This window comes from Acinonyx jubatus, chromosome D1 (genome assembly GCF_027475565.1).
Source record: "Acinonyx jubatus isolate Ajub_Pintada_27869175 chromosome D1, VMU_Ajub_asm_v1.0, whole genome shotgun sequence".
In the NCBI taxonomy this organism is placed as follows: Eukaryota; Metazoa; Chordata; class Mammalia; order Carnivora; family Felidae; genus Acinonyx; species Acinonyx jubatus.
The window spans coordinates 110,865,680-110,887,219 of NC_069390.1; the positions used below are offsets into that span (position 1 = coordinate 110,865,680).

Below are 21,540 nucleotides of genomic sequence, written 5' to 3' on the forward strand. Positions count from 1 at the left end.
TCCCCCTGCTGTGACTGTTAATATTACAATCGTGATGCCTCATTAGCTGGGGCCCCTGAGTGAGAAAACAGGAAGCAGGCCCCCCCCCACCAGCCCAAAGTTGATGGGTGTGTAGTATGAGCAAGAAATAACCTTTTATTAAAACCAGTGAGACTTTGGCTGGCGCAGTCTAACCTTTCCTGAGTGTGCATGGGATGAGGGAAGAATCTGGAGGAGGCCCACCAGCTCCGGTAAAGGTACTGGTGAGACTTGTTTGCATGAGATTGGATGAGAAACAGAAGGCTGGCTCCACTCCTAAGCTCCACCCGCTGTAAAACCCAACGTGGCTTCATAGCAGGAGCTTCTGTGGGGAAAACACATCCGCTTTGAAACAAAGCTTGTTTTAACAAAATGGTAATAGCATGAATCGATCCATAAAAGTATAACCTCTTTTGGTGCATTATCCCCATGGAAGTCCCAAGTTCACGCCTTTTCTCAATTGCGTCTCAAAAGTCTTCAAAGTTATTTCTGTCCTTCAGTATTGAGACGGAGAGCCAGTGACCTTTCTTGTAACCAGTGTGTGTGTGTGTGTGTGTGTGTGTGTGTGTGTGTGTGTGTGTGTTTTCCTGATTTGCTTAGCTTAGCACTTTTGGACTCAGAATTTTTTTAACGTTTATTAATTTTTGTGAGAGAGACAGAGCATGAGCGGGGGAAGGGCAGAGAGAGAGAGGGAGACACAGAATCCGAAGCAGGCTCCAGGCTCCGAGCTGTCAGCACAGAGCCCGACGCGGGGCTCGAACCCAAGAACTGTGAGGTCATGGCCTGAGCTGAAGTCGGACGCTCAACTAACTGAGCCACCCAGGCACCCCCAGGTCTCAAGAATTTCCAGAAAGATTGAGGAATGCTGGGAATCCGTGTGCATTTCCTGCTTAATTAATTGTCCTCTGATTTTTGGCCCCTGTGAGTTACTGATCTCTAGAGCAAACGATTCTCTTGAAAGCTATCAGCTTTTGACAGATAGATGTTTATCACCATCACAATGTATGAATTATTTGCATTAATATGTCATAGCTTTGACAATTCTTTGACCTATTCTGAGATATATAGTAATTTCTACTGCCTTTAATTTTATTGTCTGAGGTAGGGAGGGAATTTATTTTCTTAAGGCCCAGTGACAGGTCAAAATTTAGCTTTATGTACTTGTATATATCTTCTCAGCTTTGGTCCTGTAAACTGCTTGATTCTTTCTTTACAAGAGAATATGGATGAGCTATCATTTCTCTGCTTTTTATTGTATGTATATTTTTCATTTCTTTTTCCACACTCATTTGTATGCATAAAAACCCTTTAATTTTAGAGCTCCGTTTTAATGCAAACTTTATAAAGACATTTGAAGTGACAGTTAGATATCCAAATGTAAATTATACTTCATCCATAAATGGTGCTGCACCTGAAAATATATGAATTTGAAGTAAGGTGGATAGTTCTCTCTTAAGCATGACTAAACTTACACAAAACTCTGTCCCAACCTGCTCCATTTCCTAACAGTTGGACCGTCCTACACTATTTCCCTATTTTGAAATATTAATATTTGAGGGGCACCTGGGTGGCTCAGTCATTTAAGCATCTGCCTTTGGCTCGGGTCATGATCTCATGGTTCATGAGTTCGAGTCCCACATCGGGTGAACTTGAGCCCCACTTTGGGCGAGCCCCATTTCTCCCTCTCTCTCTTTCTCTCTCCCTCTCTCTGTCCCTTGCTCATTTGCTTCCTCTCTCTCTCTCAAAAAAAAAAAAAAAAGGAAGAAAGAAACATTAATATGCAAAAAAAGTGTTTTTTTGGTATTGAAAAGTGACTCAATCTGTAAACAGCACCAAGGCCATGCAGCTTAATAAACACATAAGCATAATTATAGATCTATGTAACGTCTTCGTGTGTATTACATGGGAGGTGATTAATGCACATATCAAACATAGACATAGGTATATACAGAGCACAAATCATAAGGATCCTTATATTAGCTCCCAGTTTTCTTCTTGGATTTGATGAATCTTTAGTCACATGTGATTAGGAAAATGCTTTCTCTTTGTCACATGAATCGCGTTTTTAATCTCTGGGCTTTTTCAGAATCATTGTCTTTGTTCCCCCCTGTTCAGATTCCGCGCTGGTTTTGTTGGACTGACTGCTTCCTCCTGAAACTTACCCTGTAAAATAACTTCAGAAACTTCTTACTCTCTGTGCATACTCAGAGTGCATACTTCAGTCTTCCTGACGATGTAAGGATACGATTTTTCATATAATTAGTGTTTCCTAGAGAAAAGGCTAAAACTACTTTTTCCTGGGTATGACTTTCCTTTCTGTTTCGTCTGTTATCTTTCTATGTCTCTGAGCTGTGTTGCCAGTGATTAAAGCAGATAATTTTTGTCGTTACGATTGTCTTGTTTTCTAGGTTCACATTAGGATAAGTGAAAAGTTCTCTGATTCTGTATTGCTTTTTGTCATGCCACTCAGCGGTGCCCATCCCCACCTACCACAGTTCTGAGTGGTATTATTCATTTCTCTTCACATCCTTCACGTGTCAACAACATCAGAAAACAAAGGTCTACAGTAGAAGAAAAGAATTACTGGGGAAATAATTAATGTGAATTATCCTGTTTTAATTTTTATTTATTATTAGTTTTTTAATGCTTATTTTTGAGAAAGAGAGAGAGAGAGAGAGAGAGAGACAAAGCATGAGGAGGGGAGGGGCAGAGAGAGAGGGAGACAGAGAATCCGAAGCAGGCTCCAGGCACTGAGCTGTCAGCAAAGAGCCCGACGCGGGGCTCGAAGGCACGAACCCGTGAGATCATGACCTGAGCCGAAGTCGGACGCTTAACCGACTGAGCCGCCCAGGTGCCCCTTTAATATGAATTATCCCAATGTGATAGAATACAGTATGGCTGTTTTAGGGCAATCTTTAATTTCACTGACTTTAATTTTCTAAATCTAGACCAAAAATAATTTTCATTTGATTATAATTTTACAATCACTTCTATAATATACCTATAAAGTAGAGGCCATTTTGCAGGAAAGAGTATAGAGTAATCCCCCGCCCCTTACTTGCCATCTCACTTTCCACGATTTCGGTGACCCCGGGTCACCTGTGGTCAGGAAGCAGGTGATGTAAAGTTGTAAAGTTCTGATGTAAAGTTGAAAGGTCAGGAGTAACCTCATGCTTTATCACAAGCCTGTGTCATTTACCTCGCTGCGTTTTATCACCTCACATCATCATGAGAAGCGTGAGTACAGAATAAGACATTTTGAGGGAGAGAGAGAGAACGCCCACATTCATTAAGTTTTGTCACAGTATCTTGTTATAATTGTTTTGTTTCATTAGTATCTGGTGTTGATCTTTCACTGTGTCTAATTAGAAAGGAGGCTTTATCAGAGGTATGCATGTTTAGAGAAAACAGTGTAGATAGGGTTCAATACGATCTGTGGTTCCAGGCATCCACGGGGGTCTTGGAACATGTGGCCTGTGGCTCCAAGAGGCTACCGAAATCGCTCACCATTGTGTAATGACCCAACAAAACCTCGTGTGTTAAAAGATCTCGTGAGGTGAGGAATAATCACTCTCACATGGTACTTTGGCCATCGCCGCACTCCTGGTGACGGTTTCTGGCAAACGTGCAAAAAAGAATTCACGGTACTTTGTATTTTCCTATGTTGCTCGACTCAGATTCTTCAAGAAGAACAATTTTGAGCTCAGGGAATTATCAAGTGAGGTTAGTCTCCAGAAACACTCTCCAAATTGTTACTCTGAGGAAGTTTGTTTACAAAACATTAACACTTTGGCGCATGCCAAAAGGAACTGTAATTAAAAAAAAAAAAAAAAAAAAAAAAGATGCCGAACTGGCAGACAACCAACTCCCTCCTCCCCGAACCTTTCGTAATTAGAAAGGTTTTGTATTACGGCTGGAGTTCCTAGAAAAATCTCTGCTGGAGAATTGAAAATAAATAAATGGGTGACGTTTAATCTGCTTTGTGCCCGAGTTGCTTAAAAGCAGAGTGAGCACAGGTGACTTGTTGGAGAGCTGATTGGGGGTCTGGGGGGGCCTCGTGCTCACCAGGAACACAGGACAGGTGTGCCCGAGTCTCCTTCGTGAGCATGGCCCCACCAAGACACCTGGCAAGGCGTTAGTTCAGTGATGGCACGCTTCGGTGCCTTAGGAAACACGGAGGGGAGAGATGTTAAGAATGCTCTCATGCTGATTTTTAAACTAACGTTCCTAATGAAGTCTAACTTACACCTTTAGCACCACAGCCCTGTGCTTTTGAAGTTAGATGGTTTTGCATAAATTGTCTCCTAATTAAATTCCACTTCATCCCCATTGTGTGTCTTAGGGTCTGTCCTACACATCGACCTACTTGTTTTAGAATTAGGGACTCCGTGCCCTACACTCTTCCGTACTCTCCACCTCTCCCTCTTTCTTGTTTGCGTCTTCAACGTGCACCGCACTGCCTCTTGCTAATGAAGGTACTATTTTGCATTCTAGGATGTCTTTCTATCTTTCTATACTGTGTTGTTAGCCACTGAGGGAGAATGCGAAGATAATTGTGGTAATCCCGATCTTAACACATTAGGCAGAGCTGAGCTCACTGCTCTAAATTCCACGCTTACATCAGTCACCCGACTCTGCAGGTTGTCAGGTAGATCTGAGCGTGGCCCCCACACGCAACAGCAGATTCTCCTGCTTTTTTTTCTCCCAGTGTTGTCCTTCTTTTTCTTGGTCCCTGGCTTTTTCAGCGTGGTACAGCCTGCTTGCATAGTCAACACGGTGGCACAGATTTTGATGGAAATAGTACAGAATAGGAGGAAGGACCTTTCGGTGGAGCTCTCCCCACAATGTAGCCCCCACAATGTCAGGCCCACTGGCTACATCAAAATGGACATCTTAGAAATACATTTTTCTGCTTTATTTCTGATAAAGCTCCCTTTTATGTGTTGTCTTACTTCGAGATACCCTTCAGTTTTTAAGAAGTCCGAATACGCATTTTGTGCAGAAACGTCCATCCGTGTGTGGATGTAACGGATACATGTTTTACATTTTTTAAGGTTACGTATTTATTTTGAGAGAGACAGAGACAGCATGAGCCGGAGAGGGACAGAGAGAGGGAGAGAGAGAATCCCAAGCAAGCTCCGTTCGCACTGTCAGCACGGAGCCGACAGTGGGCTCAATCCCACGAACCGTGAGATCATGACCTGAGCTGAAATCAAGAGCTGGACACTTAACCGACTGAGCCCCCCACACACCCCTCAGATATATTTTGAGAGTCTTCCCTTGCCCACACTAGCAGGCACTGGCATTCCTTTTCCTCAAGGAATGTAGCATTCTGCGTATGATTTTTTCTTTCTACTCTCCTACGAGACCTTCAAAGAAATTATAAAGCACCTTTCAGTATCTTCAGTTTTTGTCTCCTGTACCTAACCAGCCTCACTTAGCTTTAAAAAGGGCTAAACACAGAGTACATTGTTCCCGCATTAAAAGATTTACTTAAACTCTTCCATAATGTGTTCAGCACAGATTGATGTGTGAAGGGGCTACTTAGGTGCCTGGAATACTTTTCTAGTATATAAGAAATAAAAATTTTCCGGGTGCCTGGGTGGTCAGTCGGTTAGGGCCTGACTCTGGATTTCAGCTCAGGTCATGACCTCACAGTGTGTGAGATCGAGCCCCACATGGGCCTGCTTGGGATTCTGTCTCTCCGCCTCTCTCTCCCCCTCCCTTGCTCACCCTTTCTCTCTCTGTCTCTCAAAATAAATAAATAAACATTAAAATAAGAAAAAAAAAGAAATAAAGTTTGTTCTAAATGTGTGTTGGAACAACTCGTTAGGGTTACCCACTTGTACTCTTATTTTAGATGACAAGGTACAACTGTGTATAAAATTATGATCAGACAGAAGTGCCTATCCCATTGGAGATTTTGGACTTGAGATTCCATTTCCCCATCTCTGCCTCGCCCTTGACTACTTAGTCATGGTCAGACCACTGGCAGGTGCATCCTCTTGAAAGAAAGTGGTCACGTCACTTGGACCCGAAGTGAGTCTTGAGTGCCACATTACATAGACCCTGAAGTATGAGTTTAAGAACGAGGAGCCACAAAGAGGACATGGTGTGTGGAATCCTGGAGTTTGTCATGGTGGGAAAGCCACCAGGGTGAGAACACCGACCGTGGGGTTGGACTGAAGTCCACTCTTACACACACGGGCCTCTGCAGCAAATCACTTTAACTTCTCGCTGCTGGTTTCATTACCTGTTGAAGTCACAAAGCAAAATTAAATTTAAAAGAAAAAGCAGAATGAGAGCAATGATATTTACTGCCTCCTTTTTTGTTACATAAACTTATATTTATGATGGACTTACAAAATTGGATTCTTACAACCACTGTTGCTCCCTGCAAAAATCAAGTAGCCTCGTTGTGGTTGTTTAGCATTGGAAGTGGGACTTCTTCGTTTGTATATCATTCAGCTATAGTCTGGGCCAGCGCCATTTCTGTGATCTAGTGCATAATTACAGAGCAGGCATTTTACAAATGAAGTTTTGTAATATATCCCTTTGCAAGTTAGGACTTTCCTGACTCAGTGACCGTTCTTTGTTTTTGCCTCTTGGCTGCAGAATAGAGTTTGGGACATCAGTCGTGCCTCTGGCTCCTGGACTGGGACAGTGGGGCAAACGGGTAGGCCTGGACTGTTGTGCTGAATTTGTGTGAGCACCAGGTGCAGTCTGTAATTCTACCGTTGTGTTCCGATGGAATCGTTGATCAAGCATTTTCATCCTTATGTAGCCACTGAGCATTTGGCCTCTGCATTTTAGGTTGTCATAGATAACATTACGACCTGACAAGAAATAAAAGCATTAGCATTATTCATGATTTCATCTGTTCTTAAACATTACGTTATGGATCACCATGTATCTCTGTTGGGACCAGGAAGGACTCGATTCCATGAAATGGAGAAAGCTAGGTCGGGGGTTGACCCACAGAGTCGGTGGGTAGGTGACTCGATTCCATGAAATGGAGAAAGCTAGGTCAGGGTTTGACCCACAGAGTCGGTGGGTAGGCGACTCGATTCCATGAAATGGAGAAAGCTAGGTCCGGGGTTGACCCGCAGAGTTGGTGGGTAGGTGACTCGATTCCATGAAATGGAGAAAGCTAGGTCGGGGGTTGACCCGCAGAGTCAGTGGATAGGCGACTCGATTCCATGAAATGGAGAAAGCTAGGTCGGGGGTTGACCCGCAGAGTCAGCGTGTAGGCGACTCAATTCCATGAAGTGGAGAAAGCTAGGTCCGGGGTTGACCCGCAGAGTCGGTAGGTAGGCGACTCGATTCCATGAAATGGAGAAACCTAGGTCAGGGGTTGACCCGCAGAGTCGGTGGGTAGGCGCCTGTGGACCAGAAATGATGAGGTGGAGGAGGCTCCGAGGTCAAAGACAGGAAAGCACGTCCCAAACAGGTCAGCAGCTGGTGAGGTCAGATGGAAAACTGAAGTTGAGGTGTGGAGTCATAGCAAGGAGGTGCAGGAACCAGGAAAGTCAAGAATAAGAAGCAAAGTAGTAGACCATGTGAGATGGTCGTCAAGGTGAGTGGTTCTCCAACTAGGGAGAGTTTGCATCACCTGGAGGGCCATTACAACAAATAGTGCTGGTCTCTACCCCCAGCTTTGCTGCCTCAGTAGGTCTGGGTAGGGCCCAATCATGTGCATTTCTAACAAGCTCCCAGGTGATGTTAATGAGTCTGATTTGGGAACCCCACTTGGCTGTTCTAGGTGAATCCCAGACAGAAGTGATGAGGCCTGCAGTGACTTTTCATGAGCTCCTTTGACACTCGGTTGGAGGAGTTGAGTTTGTTTAAAGGGTTGGGGACAGAATCAACAAATACAACATTTGGCGTGGGTTTTTTTCCATTTTAATTGGTTTTAAAAAAAAGATGAAATGCATAACTCAGAGTTTATGAGGATGTAAACTTCCTTCTGTGTGAGAATATAAAATAAGAAGTTACATTCTTGCCATATAAACTTGCATGGAAACTGTTGTCTATGAAAAGTGATGTGTTTCATATTTTTGTGGCTCAACAGCTCCCACCACGCTCTGGTTAAAGGTGTGTGCTCTGAAAAGTCAATGCCTAGGGTCAAATTGTGATTCACCACTAGTTCTGTGCCCGGAGCTAACAAGTTTCTCACATGCTCTGAACTTCCCCGGTCACGTGGGGGATATTTACTAATATCATAGGGTTGTTGCAAGATTGAGTGACTATCATATGCTTACTGGGGTGCGTGGCGCGTAATAATTGCCCCATCAATGTTAGCATGATTGCACACCACAGTAAATGCTCTCATTCAGAAGGGTGACTTCATCTATAAGACTTGGTGGTAACTCGGGGTAAACCCGGTATGTTGGGTCTGTACTGTAATTCATTATAACTCTTCTGCTAAAAAGAGCCCTGAGTCGGCATGAAGTTATACACTATATGTAAACAGTGCGATTCACAAGTCAGAGCAGATTACAGATAGCAAAGAGTCTAAAACTGCGTCTACCAAATTTAAGACTAAGGAAGCGTGGTTAAAAGCATCAGGTCTGGGGCCGGAGAGCCCGGGTTAGTGCTCTGACTCCATCCTTTACCTGCTCTGTGACTTTAAGAAATTCCTTGACCTCTCTGTGCCTCAGAATCTTCATCTGTAGAATGGCAGTGATAGCCACGTCGCAGAGTTGTTACAAACGCTCGCACATGCATACAGTGTCCTATTTGTAAACAGTTTACATGCAAAGAGCTTCAACAATGTCTGGCCCGAAGTGAGCAGTATAAATGGGGTCACTGTCATTCATGTGTGTGTATATGTATATTTTGGCAGGATTTTAATTTTATAAAAAATTTTTAATGTTTATTTTTGAGAGAGACAGCATGAGCAGGGGAGGGCAGAAAGAGAGGGGACATAGAATCTGAAGCAGGCTCCAGGCTCTGAGCTGTTGTCACAGAGCCCGACACGGGGTTTGAACTCACAAACTGTGAGATCATGACCTGAGCTGAAGTCAGACGCTTAACTGACTGAGCCACCCAGGCGCCCCAGGATTTTGATTTTTAAGGGAAAATAAATCAGGAAACTTGATAAAAAAAATTTTTTTTTCAGGTTGATATAGTTCAATACAGTGCAGTATAGGTCTGTGGTAAATTTGTAATACTGGAAACCAGTTTGTCTTAACCAAACGGTATCAGACGGAAACTGCACCCCACCACTGCTTTCTTAAAAGTGGAATAAGCATCTCCTGGGACGCCTGGGTGGCTCAGTCAGTTCAGCAGCCGACTTCGGCTTCAAATCTCACGGTTTGTGAGTTCAAGCCCTGCGTCGGGCTCCACGCTGACACTCTGAGCCTGCTTGGGATTCTCTCTCTCCCTTTGTCTCTGCTCCTCTTGCTCTCTCTCAAAATAAGTAAACGACCTTAAAAAGTAAAAATACTAAGAGAACTATTAAGCAAATAATACTACTGCAGGAAACACGGCACGGATTATGACGGTAAATCTCTAGTAATGCAAGTGTTGAAAACACCGCAAAACATCATGTTTAGATCCTGTGCTCGGTGACTGACTGTTGATTGACTGGTGGATGGTTGACATTTCTCTTCCTCGCAAACAGCCCTCCCCCATTTCCTACAAGCCCCAGATGACAGTTGAGCAGACAGGCAATTTTCATGGCTACATTTGCAGTGTCAGGTGAAGGGAAGAGAAGAGGGGAAGGCCAGCCAGGAAGAGTGTTTGTCGTTCCCGGGGAGGGCGTGTGGCTGGGCTCACCGGAGGGGGCACAGAGCTGTGCTCTCGCATCCTGGGTTCAAGTCTGCAGTTCCCATGCAAGACGCTTCTGCATCTCGCGGGCTGTGTCCTCCTCCTCCCTCTGGTACGTGGGGAGCCTCCAGCCGCATCCCAGCCTTCCCGTGGCTTCCAGCAGCAACGTAAGCCTCCCTGGCCCGGCTCGCTGAATGACAGGCCTCGAGTAAACGCTCTGCGGGCAAGCACAAATGAACTGTGGTTGGATGCAGCACCGGCAGGGTCCGCACAGCCAGAATCCAAAGTGCGAAGAACTCTGCGTGTGGGAAGGATGTAGACACGGACCCGCCTCGGCTGTCAGGCTGACACAGGTCTCCCAGCCTTAGGTCAGAGTTCACAGCTTATGGGCACGGCTCGTACCCCCTGCACTTCAGACGCCAGCTGCAGATTTTGGGGTGCCATAACCAACAGGCTATCAATTCAGGGTCCCCCGTACACCCGTCAAGTTTGATGATTTGGTAGAACAACTCGTAGAACTCACGAAGGCACTAGAGTTACAATGACAGTTTTACTGCTAAGTTTTATTGTAAAGAGTGCATTTCAGGACCAGCCCAGTGAGGACACACAGGGTGAGATCTGGGGGCTGGCGGCGGGGGGGCGGGGGGGGGGTCCCAAGCACGAAGCGCCCTCCCCAGCAAGTGCATGTGCACCAACAGCCGGGAGGTTTACTCAAGCTTCCAGGACCAGACTTTTCCCTGGGTTTCATTGTGCAGGTGGGACTGGGAGGATGACTGCTGATGGGACCAGACTCCATCTACAGTGCTCCTTTCCTCCAGGGAGGTTGTGAGGTCAGGCTGATGTCAGGGCTCCAAACCCTCTGCCTTTCAACACACGGTTGGGTTGGTCTTACTGTATAGCCAGCCCACTTCCGGAAACCGTCGGGGAGGGGGCACAGTTAATTGCCTCATTAGTGTAAACGCAGATGTGGCCCCAGGGCCCACGGTGAATAACAAAGACCCTTCAGTCACCTGGGAAGTTCTAAGTGGGTAGGATTTCCCGGTCAAGAACCCAGCATAAAGACCACACAAGTTCTTCATCATACGACACACGTGGAAAATACAAGAATTGGGCCCATAAGTCACCGAAAACTAAGGCAAAGAACTAATGATTTTTGTGATACAGAAACCACTGGAAAATGTCATTTGAATAAAAAATGAGTAGTTATTAGGGGCACCTGGGTGGCGGTTGGTTAAGCGTCTGACTTCGGCTCAGGCCATGATGTCACGGCTCATGAGTTCGAGCCCCGCGTCAGGCTCTGTGCTGACGGCTCAGAGCCTGGAGCCTGCTTCCGATTCTGTGTCTCCCTCTCTCTCTGTCCCTTGCCTGCTCACACTCTTTCTCTGTCTCTCAAAAATAAATAAACATTAAAAAAATTTTTAAAAATGAGCAGTCATTAAGCACCATTGGATCCTTTCATATTTTTCACTCCCTCGGTCATTTGTTCAGTGGTATTTCTGGAGTTCTACCTGCGCTCATTGCTGAAGCTATAGTATCAATGCTGTAAGGGTAGAGAAAAACAGAAAGTTGTTGTTTTGCTTTTTGGGGGGCTTTTTGTGTCCTAGGGAAAAATGGAAGGGTTAATGAACTATTTGAAATTATTTTCTCATTTTAATGTCGATCTAAATGAACCTGAGTTCTGAGGTGACTTCATGTGCCTCGTCGAAAACTATGTTAAAAGAGGTCTCCAATCACAAAATATCGCCAGCAAGTGCAGACTTGTGAGGACTCAGGGGACTGGGGGTAAGAGAAGGAGTCTGTCCGTTCTGCGTAGAAAGAACCAGAAAGCGGCCGCTTGGTCTCAGGTTGTTAGACGAAATCGCGACGTGCTTTGAAATGTGATGTTTTCAACTGCTGTGTTTTTTTTTGTTGTGTGTTTTTTTGTTTTCTCGTAATTGGAACAACATACTAATTTCTACAAGTTTGTGACTACTAACAGACAGCAATCACCTCACAGACTTGTACCGAAGAGACGAGACCATCCAGGTGACAGGAAACGGCCATGTGCAGAGCCCTCGCTTCCCCAACAGCTACCCCAGGAACCTGCTTCTGACGTGGCGCCTCCGTTCCCAGGAGAAAACAAGAATACAGCTGGCCTTTGACAGTCAGTTCGGATTAGAGGAGGCGGAAAATGATATCTGCAGGTGAGTGGGGAGAAACGCAGGTCGGGGGTCACATCCAAGGGGAAGAAACGATGGATGTAAAACCTCGCATCGTGCTTTCCTTTGGGGACCCGCCCGGATCCGAGCGGACAAAATACAGGGGGCACAGGCTTTGTCTGCAGAGGGCCCGGTCGCAGAACCCCAGGTACGCACCCGTCAGAGCCAGGCCACCGGGCTGCTGGGGAAGGGCCCCTGTGTTGGCCGGGCCTCGAGCAGCCTTTGGGAGCACATAGATGCATCCAGCATCCCACGATACCCGCAGCCACGTCACGTGGCTGTAAGGAGCGTGTAAGGAGCCCCTGTAGGGCTCCGGGAACTGACCCTGGCCATTGTGGCCCGCGCACTGGAAGGTGGTGATGGTGAGGACCATGTCAGGGCCTTACCCTGAAATCTGGGCCTCAGAGAAGAAAGAAACATCACCCCCCCTCAGATGGTCCGTTTGCCGTCCTTTTCTGGGTCTGCTCGATCATCATCTTGTCCCTTCTAAGCCTATGTATCGGAGAGCGCCCTGGCTGTTCTGCGAATTGCCTGCTCACAGCGTCGCAGTCACTGAGTTAGCATGTAGGGGACGGGAGGGCTTTGTTTCCTTTCTGTGCTTCCCGCACGCACGGGTTCTGCAATGCCAGATCCTTTCAGCAGGTTTATTTTCCTCTGAATAAGAAGAGGCACGGTGCCTCAAATTTGGCTGTCCTTTGTCGCCTGTTGATTATGCTGACAGCTTTTGTTGTGTGGCTGTTTCTTCCAGATTAACAGCAGTGCCTGTTACTTTCTAGGACCACAGAGGGTAATGTATGCCAGAAAGCGGACACAAATACGTGCCCCAAGAGCCGGCTCACGTTACAGAGAGGACACACTCCAGCGGGTCTTGTGTCTTGTCACCCTTGAAAGGGAGAACTCATTTTCTGTGCTGGAGAAAGAGTTGGTGCAGGGAAAAAGAAAATGTTTTTTTTGAGGACTGTTCAGGGGTGATGGCATGAAAGGGAAGCCAGGTCTCCATGATGAGGTGAGGTTTTGATCCGGGTAGATGGGAGCTGTGTCAGCACCCATGCCTTGAAAATGAAGACACTAAGGGTAGTTTCCTTTCTGGACCTTTCAGCCAATCCAATTGTGTCTCAAAATTCATGGAGGCAGGTAGAGGAGTAAGAGGCAGGGAAGGGGACAGGAAGAAGGAAAAGACAGACTGACTTCGTCTCAGGGAAAAACTACGCTGATGGATTTAAACCACAAGAAAGTGACCTTTGGTGGTATTAACGAAGTTTCAAGTACACTCATTCTTTGCGCGGTAACTGTGATTTACACATATTGTATATAAAATGCAATGCGCTTGATTTCCTGCCATCTGTTCCCAAGCCTCCTTGATGTTTACATTGTAATATTTTATTGCTTGAATAATGATTCTTTGCGAGTGCTTCTCACCTTCCAAGCACTGCATAAACATGAAGTAATTAATTTACACACCACCCAAGAGATACCCAGCCGGTGAATTTGTGTAAACCTCTTACTTTGCTCAGAGGGACACTGAGGGAAAAGGACAGAAGGGCCCCATAAATCACCGTCAACGAAGTGTAGTCGCCCAGTCGTTACACGATCCCGCCCGGCCCAGTAAAAGCTCTGTGCCTCCTGGTGGACTTTCTCCATATTCAGCCGCCATGTTTCTCGTGCTGATCCCGCAAGGGCAGTTGTGAAGAACATATCAAGCAGGTCGAGTCTACGACCACTGTTCGCCCAGAGTGCCCATCCTTTGCGTTGTGACTTAAGCATTCAGAGACATTCGGGGAGAGGCAGAGTGACTGATGGCCGGAACTGAAGGGCAGATAGTTCAGCTCATAAGTAGAATGTCCCAAGATTTGGGGTGTCCTGAAAATAAAGTCAATGATCCCTGGAAGATGTCCACTGTGTCCCTGAAGAGAGTCTACTGTGTGATGGAAAGGTTATATGGAACATTGAAAGAAGCCTTCCCCACCTCCTCAGTCCTGGCATTCTGTGTTTCTCTGACCAGCATCAGAGCCGAACCATCCATGGTCGTCACCTCATCCACACCCTGGTTTAACCAGATACCTCCAGTATTTCTTAGGGCACCTCCCTCCCCCAAATCATAATGCTTTTCACTTTGATAACCATCCTAGTTTATTATAGGATCCTTGCAAAAGACAGTTTCCAAAAGGGAAGAGAGCTTTTTGTTTTATTTTACCATCTATTTTCTGTAATGAGATGATGTAACATAATGCTGATTCCACATGCTGTATAGATACGGATCATTTCTTAAGGGACCACTGGATGTGGCGAATTAATTAAAAGTGGGAATTGGTTTGAAAACCTTTATATAGTAAATATTTGCGCATGTAATTAAAGCTGGGTCTCCAAAAATAGGACAACAGATTATAATTATTACTTTTCCTAGGAAACCCTTCCAAGCCAGATGTTCAGAAAGTGGCCCATTTTGATGACTGTTGATTTGGGAATACTCATGGCTAAGTGTGCATAAACGTTCTTTCAGATTATTGACGTTTGAATTTGAAAGACTGAACCCAAAGAGTGGCTTTCCTGTAAAAATTTCTGTAGGCTTTAATTTTCATGTTAGGTGGTAGTCATGAGAAATCACATATGTTACTTTTAATTTCTCCGGGGAAGGATGAATGTCAAAGCGTGCTGTAATCAAAATTTGTTTATTTCTGTCACATTGAAACTAGGTATGATTTTGTGGAAGTTGAAGATGTATCTGAGACCAGTACCGTAATTAGAGGGCGGTGGTGTGGACACAAAGACGCTCCCCCCAGAATAACATCAAGAACAAACCAAATTAAAATTACTTTCAAGTCTGATGACTACTTCGTGGCTAAACCTGGATTCAAGATCTATTATTCTTTTGTGGTAAGTATCCTAACCGCCCTGTGATTAAAAGCAGACACTGGTTTCACGAAGTACAGAGATCGTTTTCTATGATGAAACGCAGTGGTGTGAGGGTGAACTGTGTTAATTCTCCGTGGGATGCTCCATTACTGCCCTACGGCCAACATGGTAGAAAGCTTTCTGGAGTAAGGAGCACTGTTTTGATCTATTAGGTCAACCCTTGGGTCTACGCATAGTAAACAGAAAAAGGGAAATGATTGATATTAGTAACGCAGTGTTACGTCTGGTTCAGCTGATGCAAGGTAAATGCAGAGCCAAATAAAAGGCATGTGAGAGTTGAGTATCTTTAGTTCAAAGAGTTGTCTGTGTCATTCCAGCCACAGAGAAGAGTCTGGACGATGTCAGCTGAAATTACCCAGACGTGGGAGGGGTCTCTGTCACGATCATGGAGCCCTAGCGTTGTCAAGAGTCGTAAAGTTCGTGAACTTCCTCAAGTAGACCCAGGAGTGTGGCACTGTTGTGTTGGCTACACTCCTGCTTAGTCGTGGTCTCACCTCTGCTTAACACCTCCACAGTCCTTCCCAGGTTTAAGTGGATCTAACCGTTGGAAAATGCTCAACCTCTTGTTGAGTCAAAATCTGCATGGTAGTCAATTCTCGTTGTTGGGCACATGCGATCAGGTGTCTCCTTTACTCAGTCAGGTATTGATAAGACTCCGTAAGGTTCCTGCTCACTGTCAGCCTCTGACAGGTGCAGTAGATACCACGGTGAGCAAGACAGACAGGGTTCTTGAGCCCCTGGGAGCTCATAATCTCGTAGGGATGGCAGCCTATTAAAAAGCTGTAATAAGAGAACAGTGAACAAAGGCGAAAGTACCGGGTTCTGTGAGTTCGGCTCAGGGAGACATTGCCATAATTTTACCTGTCCGTGACCTTGGCTATCCCTGAACCCTTCTTGTGTTCGTAGCGTGTGACCTTTTATTCTCCCATGAGCACGCTTCATTCCCGTTCAGTCTGTCTTTATCCGTCTTCAAAGCACAGATGTCAAAATCGAACCCAGGGCTACGGATGGAGTCACTGTGTGTTTTGTCTCCCCTCCTGTGGGTTTTTTTTTTTCTTTTTCGCATAATAGTGAGCTATTAAATGCTAAGTGAATTCTACATCAGAATAAATGAAAAAATAGCATGAGGCGACACTGCTTCCCATTTTAATTTGAAAATAATCCATCAGGCATGATTTACGTTACTGCAAACACATCAGTGCTGCTCAGCGTTAAAACTCAAGGGTGAACCTTTGGTTTCTCTGTTTCTGTCTTTTAATGTGTTCAGTGCTGTTCTGTTCTCCACTGTTCATGGGCTGCACAGGCTGGGCATGTTGGGATGGTGATGGATAGGCTTAGGGAAAGACTTTTTTTCCCTTAAAACATCCAGAAGTGTTAGTGCTAACGGATAGACTTTCTGTGAAACTTGACGAGTAAACTGAACGGTCCGTAAGTCAGTTAGAAACACCCTAACTCTCATACAGTGTCATTCAGGCAAAATAACTCCTTTTCTTTTCTTTTTTTTTTTCAACGTTTTTTATTTATTTTTGGGACAGAGAGGGACAGAGCATGAACGGGGGAGGGGCAGAGAGAGAGGGAGACACAGAATCGGAAACAGGCTCCAGGCTCCGAGCCATCAGCCCAGAGCCCGACGTGGGGCTCGAACTCACAGACCGCGAGATCGTGACCCGGCTGAAGTCGGACGCTTAACCGACTGCGCCACCCAGGCGCCCCAAAATAACTCCTTTTCTATGGAAGAGGCAGCACAGGTATGGATTTGGGGGGAATGAATAGTCCTTTTTGGAGGTGTTCGAGCTCACGGTGCCGGCCCATCACCCGTTGAGTGACCAGCATTAAGCGGCATGTTGAGTGGCCTCTGAGTCTGGCTGGAAACTGGCGTCACTCACTCGCTCACCTCCGGCCAGGACATTAATTGTGGGTTTTAGGAGCGAGAATACTTATAATTTTTGGTGTATTTCCCTACTGATCTCTTGGTCTGCATTTTTGAGGACAGATCCAGGCTCCTTTTCGGTTTCTCAAGGCATCTGGCACCAAATAGCATCAACTAGAGCCAGAGAGCTTTGGTGGCTGAACTCCAAGAGGTGGAATGAGCTTCACCTACAGGGGTGTGTGGACTATAGATAGGTGGGCTTTTTTTTTTTTTAATGTTTACTTATTTTAGAGAGAGAGCGTGCGTGAACAGGGGAGGAGCAGAGAGAGAGAGAGAGAGAGAGAGAGAGAGAGAGAGAGAGAGAGACAGGATCCGAGGCAGGCTCTAGGCCCTGAGCTGTCAGCACAGAGCCCGACGCAGGGCTCGAACTCAGGAACTGTAGATCATGACCTGAGCTGAAGTTGGACGTTTAACCGACTAATCCACCCAGGCGCCCCAAAGATCTGTGTGGCTTTTGATAAAAGCCTGTTTCTTGCTCAACAAGGATAGAAGGTCACTATGGCTTGACCGGTGTATTGGAGAGATCATTTTATTTTACTTTTTTAAGTGTATTTATTTACTTGGAGAGAGAGAGAGAGCATGCTCTGGGGAGGGGCAGAGAGGGGCAGCGAGGGGGGAGGGGAGAGAGAGAGAGACAGAGAGAGAGAGAGAGAGAGAGAGAGAGAGAGAAAGAAACCCAAGCAGACTGCACTGCCAGCACAGAGTCCAATGTGGGGCTAAAATTCACCAACTGTGAGATTACGACCTGAGCCAAAATCTAGAGTTGGACGCTGACTGAGCCACCCAGGTGTTCCGGGAAGATCATTTTATTTGTGTTTAAATTGTACTTGCAGAGACTTTAAAAAGGGCAGTGTTTCTAAAGCCAGATGCTACAGAGACTGGGCCTAAAACCTAAAGTTGACCACCTTTGAGCTGATACAGAGACAAGGGAGTAAACACAGCAGACGCTCTCAGAGTATATCTGAGCGACTATTTTTACAATGTTGCGCAGCCCCACAAAACTTGTAAGGGTCACAGGCAGCTGTTTTTTGCCATGCCTACCTTCAGGCTAGATCTAGGGAAATTTGAGCAGAGAATAGTTCCTGAGGAGTGAGTGTCCTCTTCGAAAATGGCAGCTAGCTCTCTGGGTAGGTCGGGACCACCTCCCTTCTCATCTCTACCTTTTCACCTGTCTGCTTCGCATGGGACATCCTTCTAACTGGTACCTCAGTGACTCTCCGGGTGCAGAAGGAGTTGTCCTAGATGCAGCTCGCAGGTGCACGGGACCACAGGAGCCCTGTGCCCTGGAATCACATCTATGTGATCTGTACTCATCGCATCTTTGCAGTACCCAGTCCCATGTGCATCTTTGCTTAGGTTTTCATTCCACCAAAGTGTGAGTGACTCATGGTTCACATCACGATCACTTATTTGTGGTCACGAGTGGTTCACAAGTTACAATTTTGTGTGATGTGCTTGGGATTCCATCTTGTACCTTTTTTTTTTCACAGTACCTGTCTCAGTCTCTCCTAGAGCACAGCCTCATGGGACCAGAGTTTTGCTGTAAAGCTCACTTTGGATCGACTAAGGTTTCCCTACTTACCAATGGTCTGATATTAAACAAGTCTCTTCCCCTTTCCTGTCACATGTATCAAATGATGATAATTGGCACTGGTGTGAGGCTTTTAAATGGTACCAAATACTTCGTGCCATGCCTAGGATGTAGTAAATGGTCAATAAATAATGGTGCTAATTATCCCACCTTTACAGTCACTAGTTGTGTATATATGTGTCTTCCAAGTTAACGGTGTTTAAAAAATTCAGCTCAGTAAATTTCAGACGTCTCGTTGGCTGTATTCAATGATTTGCTCATGAGGCAGCCCCCAAGCTAGCCGACAGGAAGGAGCTGCAAGGAGGTATATGAACAGAAAGTCTGATATACGCAGAAGGGAGCGGGAACAAGGGAGTTCTACTGGGCAAAAAGCTGAGTGAGTTAGTGCAAAGTTACTTGTGTTTAGAAGACAGCAGGGATCTGTCAGGTAGATTATGCACTAGAGCTGATGAGGAGATTCCTGACTGACTGCTTTAAGAATCCATTTGGGGGGAAACCAGAACTATAAGTAGGTCTCAGTTCGGTCACATGGGCCTTAGCATGAGTGACTCCATTTTAAGCCTGTTGTCTTATTTTCAGCATTCATAATGAACTATTCAAGGGTCTTCTTGCTGTGTGTATTCTACACAGTGCCTTATACACGGCTAGCTAGCCCGTTTGTTGAGTTGACTCTTTCCAGGTAAAATATGATTCGTTAGAACTGCCTGATTTCAGTTTTTGCTCTCCTGCTCAGGCTTTTTTCCTTGATTTCACTCCACTGTGGAGAAGAGGTAAACGTCAGAGGGCATAATTAGGCAGAATGGATAATGTTATCAAATCCTTGTTAGCAAGACGTGGTTGTCTAAATAAATCAAGCTCTCCCACCTCCAACTCACTTTGTTGGGGAATGTCAGGAATCTGTTAAGTAGGTCTTTGGAAGGGTATCCAATTACAAGGCTCCCATTGGATTCCCAGAAGGCACCCGGCATGAGTGTGAATCTCAGCTCTACCCTTTACTACGGTTTGTTCATCCGTAAAGTGGTGGTCATACTGCCTGAGATGAAATAGTCATGAGGATGAAATTAGACAACTTTTGTAGAGTGTTCTGCCTGGAACTTATTCATTCCTCAAATATCCGCTGTTCTGACTACTCTCGTCGTCACTGGTGTTGTTGACACATCGGGTGACAGGTGAACTCGACATTCCCACGCAAACGGCCCAGCTGTCCTGTGTAGGTGGGCACGTGCATGCCCACCTCAGGCCGTAATCCACTTCCTTTGTCCACGGTAGAAATATTTTCTTGTACGTTGTAACAAACCTAAAAACGTTTATTGGTGTGAGTGAGTTTGTGCACGGCGCACATGTGTTTAATGTAAGGGTCATTTTTTTTTTCATTCAAAAACAAAAAATGAAGTCATTTTAAAGCTACTCAAAAACTTTCTTTTTATGAAATAATTCTAGTTTATTTCATAACTTGAAATCCACTAGTACCTATTACAAACAATTAAAAAAGCAATTTTATCAGGTCAGTTGCTTAAGTACATATCTCTAGTTTGAATTTCTAGCAGTGAAGTTAGGATTTGCATTGAGATTGAAACTCTGCATGAAGCATGGCTTTGCCTTCTAAGTAATTATTCCAAATAGAAAAAGAAAAGGAAGAAGGGAAAGAAGGAGAGCAAACAGGAGGAATAAAACCCAGGAACTGAATAAGATAGGGTTCCCAATTGTAGCACCTTTTGCAGATTCTAATTTTGTTTAGTCTAAGGCTTACCAGTTGGTTACAGAAAAACAAAGTAAGGGTGTGGGCAGTTCACTCTATTCCCCTGAGCCGAATTCTCAGAAGGAGCTGGAGAGCGAAGGACGCCTTCACTTTCTCTGTAAAATGTGTGGAAATGCTGTCCTAATTTTCGCAGATGAAATCGTTGGACATCCTGAACATGTACAGGTGCTCTGGCCACACAGCCAGGACTACGTGTAGATCAAAGGACTGTCGTGGTCAGGGTGGTGACCACACAGCAGCTCTCCCCATCAGTTTCTTCCTTTCAAATAGATCTGCTGAAGGTTTGGGGGCTGTGAGATTGTTCATTGAATACCTACTGTGAGCTAGACCCAGCTACGTCCAGCGCCCTGGAGATCCAGCCTGAAAAAGGCAGTGTGTCTGCCCTCAGGACCTCGCCTGGTAGTGGGCACAAACGGGCAATAAATGCCTAAGTAACTAGGGAAGTCAGGACGTGTTCACAAACCACAATTACTTGCAGTTCGGTAAAGGCAGGAAAGAAGATAGACATGGGTAGTGTGATGGAGAGTGATGGACAGCTAGAGTGTCATGGCGGGAGGCACCGTGAGAAGCCGTGGGAGAAAAGAACAGCAGATCCTAAGACCCTAACACAGAAACGAGAAGATGTCTTTCGCGTGACAGTCAGTAATAGTTCTCTTGCTGTCTTGGGATGCAGGCTGCTGGAAGGGAGCAGACGTAAGGGGGGGGAACACAACAGCACCTCACGGCCCTCAGTCAAGAGTGAGAAAGGAGGTTTCCCATCTCAGCCCATCTTCTCGTGCGTCTCTCAAGGGTCCCAGCGCTTGGACCAGGGGTCAGCTAAGTCCAGACACCGAGAAAGTGTCAACAAGGTTTCAGACAACGTGTGGGGCAGGGACAGGGTCCAGCAGGAGGGGAGCAGAGCAGGAGGGACAGATGTGGGCTCTAGAAGCCCGAGGTTGCCGGGGCCCGCCACGTTGGCGAGCCTGGCAGGGGGTTCAGAGGCTGTGGGGCGAAGCACATTCTTAAGGACAGAGTGTCCCTCTTGTGGCCCTTCATAGGCAAGGGGAGATAAATGTTCTTAGTGAAATTTTACAAATGTCCTAAAGTGTCACTAATTACATAGAATGTTTTGAGGAACCAGGAGTCTCTTTGGAAAGGGTGAGTGAACTCGTTTTAATCAGATTGCTTTCCTAAAACCTGAACACATAATGAGAACTTTAATAGAACTCGTGAAGGACTGAAGAGCAAAATTTAGTATAATCTTGGAGCGAAGGATGATTTCTGAAAGGGTGTGGCTAGGTCCAGAAGCACATTGTGGGTGAAGGGAATGAAGGGCAGGTTGAGCTCTTGCGGGAGGTGGGGGTGGGGAGGAGAAGAGGAG

General features: G+C 45.7%; 1 protein-coding gene across 3 annotated transcripts in view; it reads left to right on the plus strand.

The window, feature by feature from the left end:
- Positions 1–21,540, plus strand: part of PDGFD (platelet derived growth factor D) — a 221,024-nt gene that overhangs the window by 136,881 nt on the left and 62,603 nt on the right. For 2 of the 3 annotated variants that reach the window (XM_027051961.2, XM_053204182.1), the window contains exons 2-3: positions 11,768–11,972; positions 14,681–14,861. In XM_027051961.2, coding sequence (XP_026907762.1) covers positions 11,768–11,972; positions 14,681–14,861 — 386 coding nt within the window. The remainder of the gene's footprint in view (positions 1–11,767; positions 11,973–14,680; positions 14,862–21,540) is intronic. The other variant, XM_027051962.2, reaches the window with a different exon arrangement.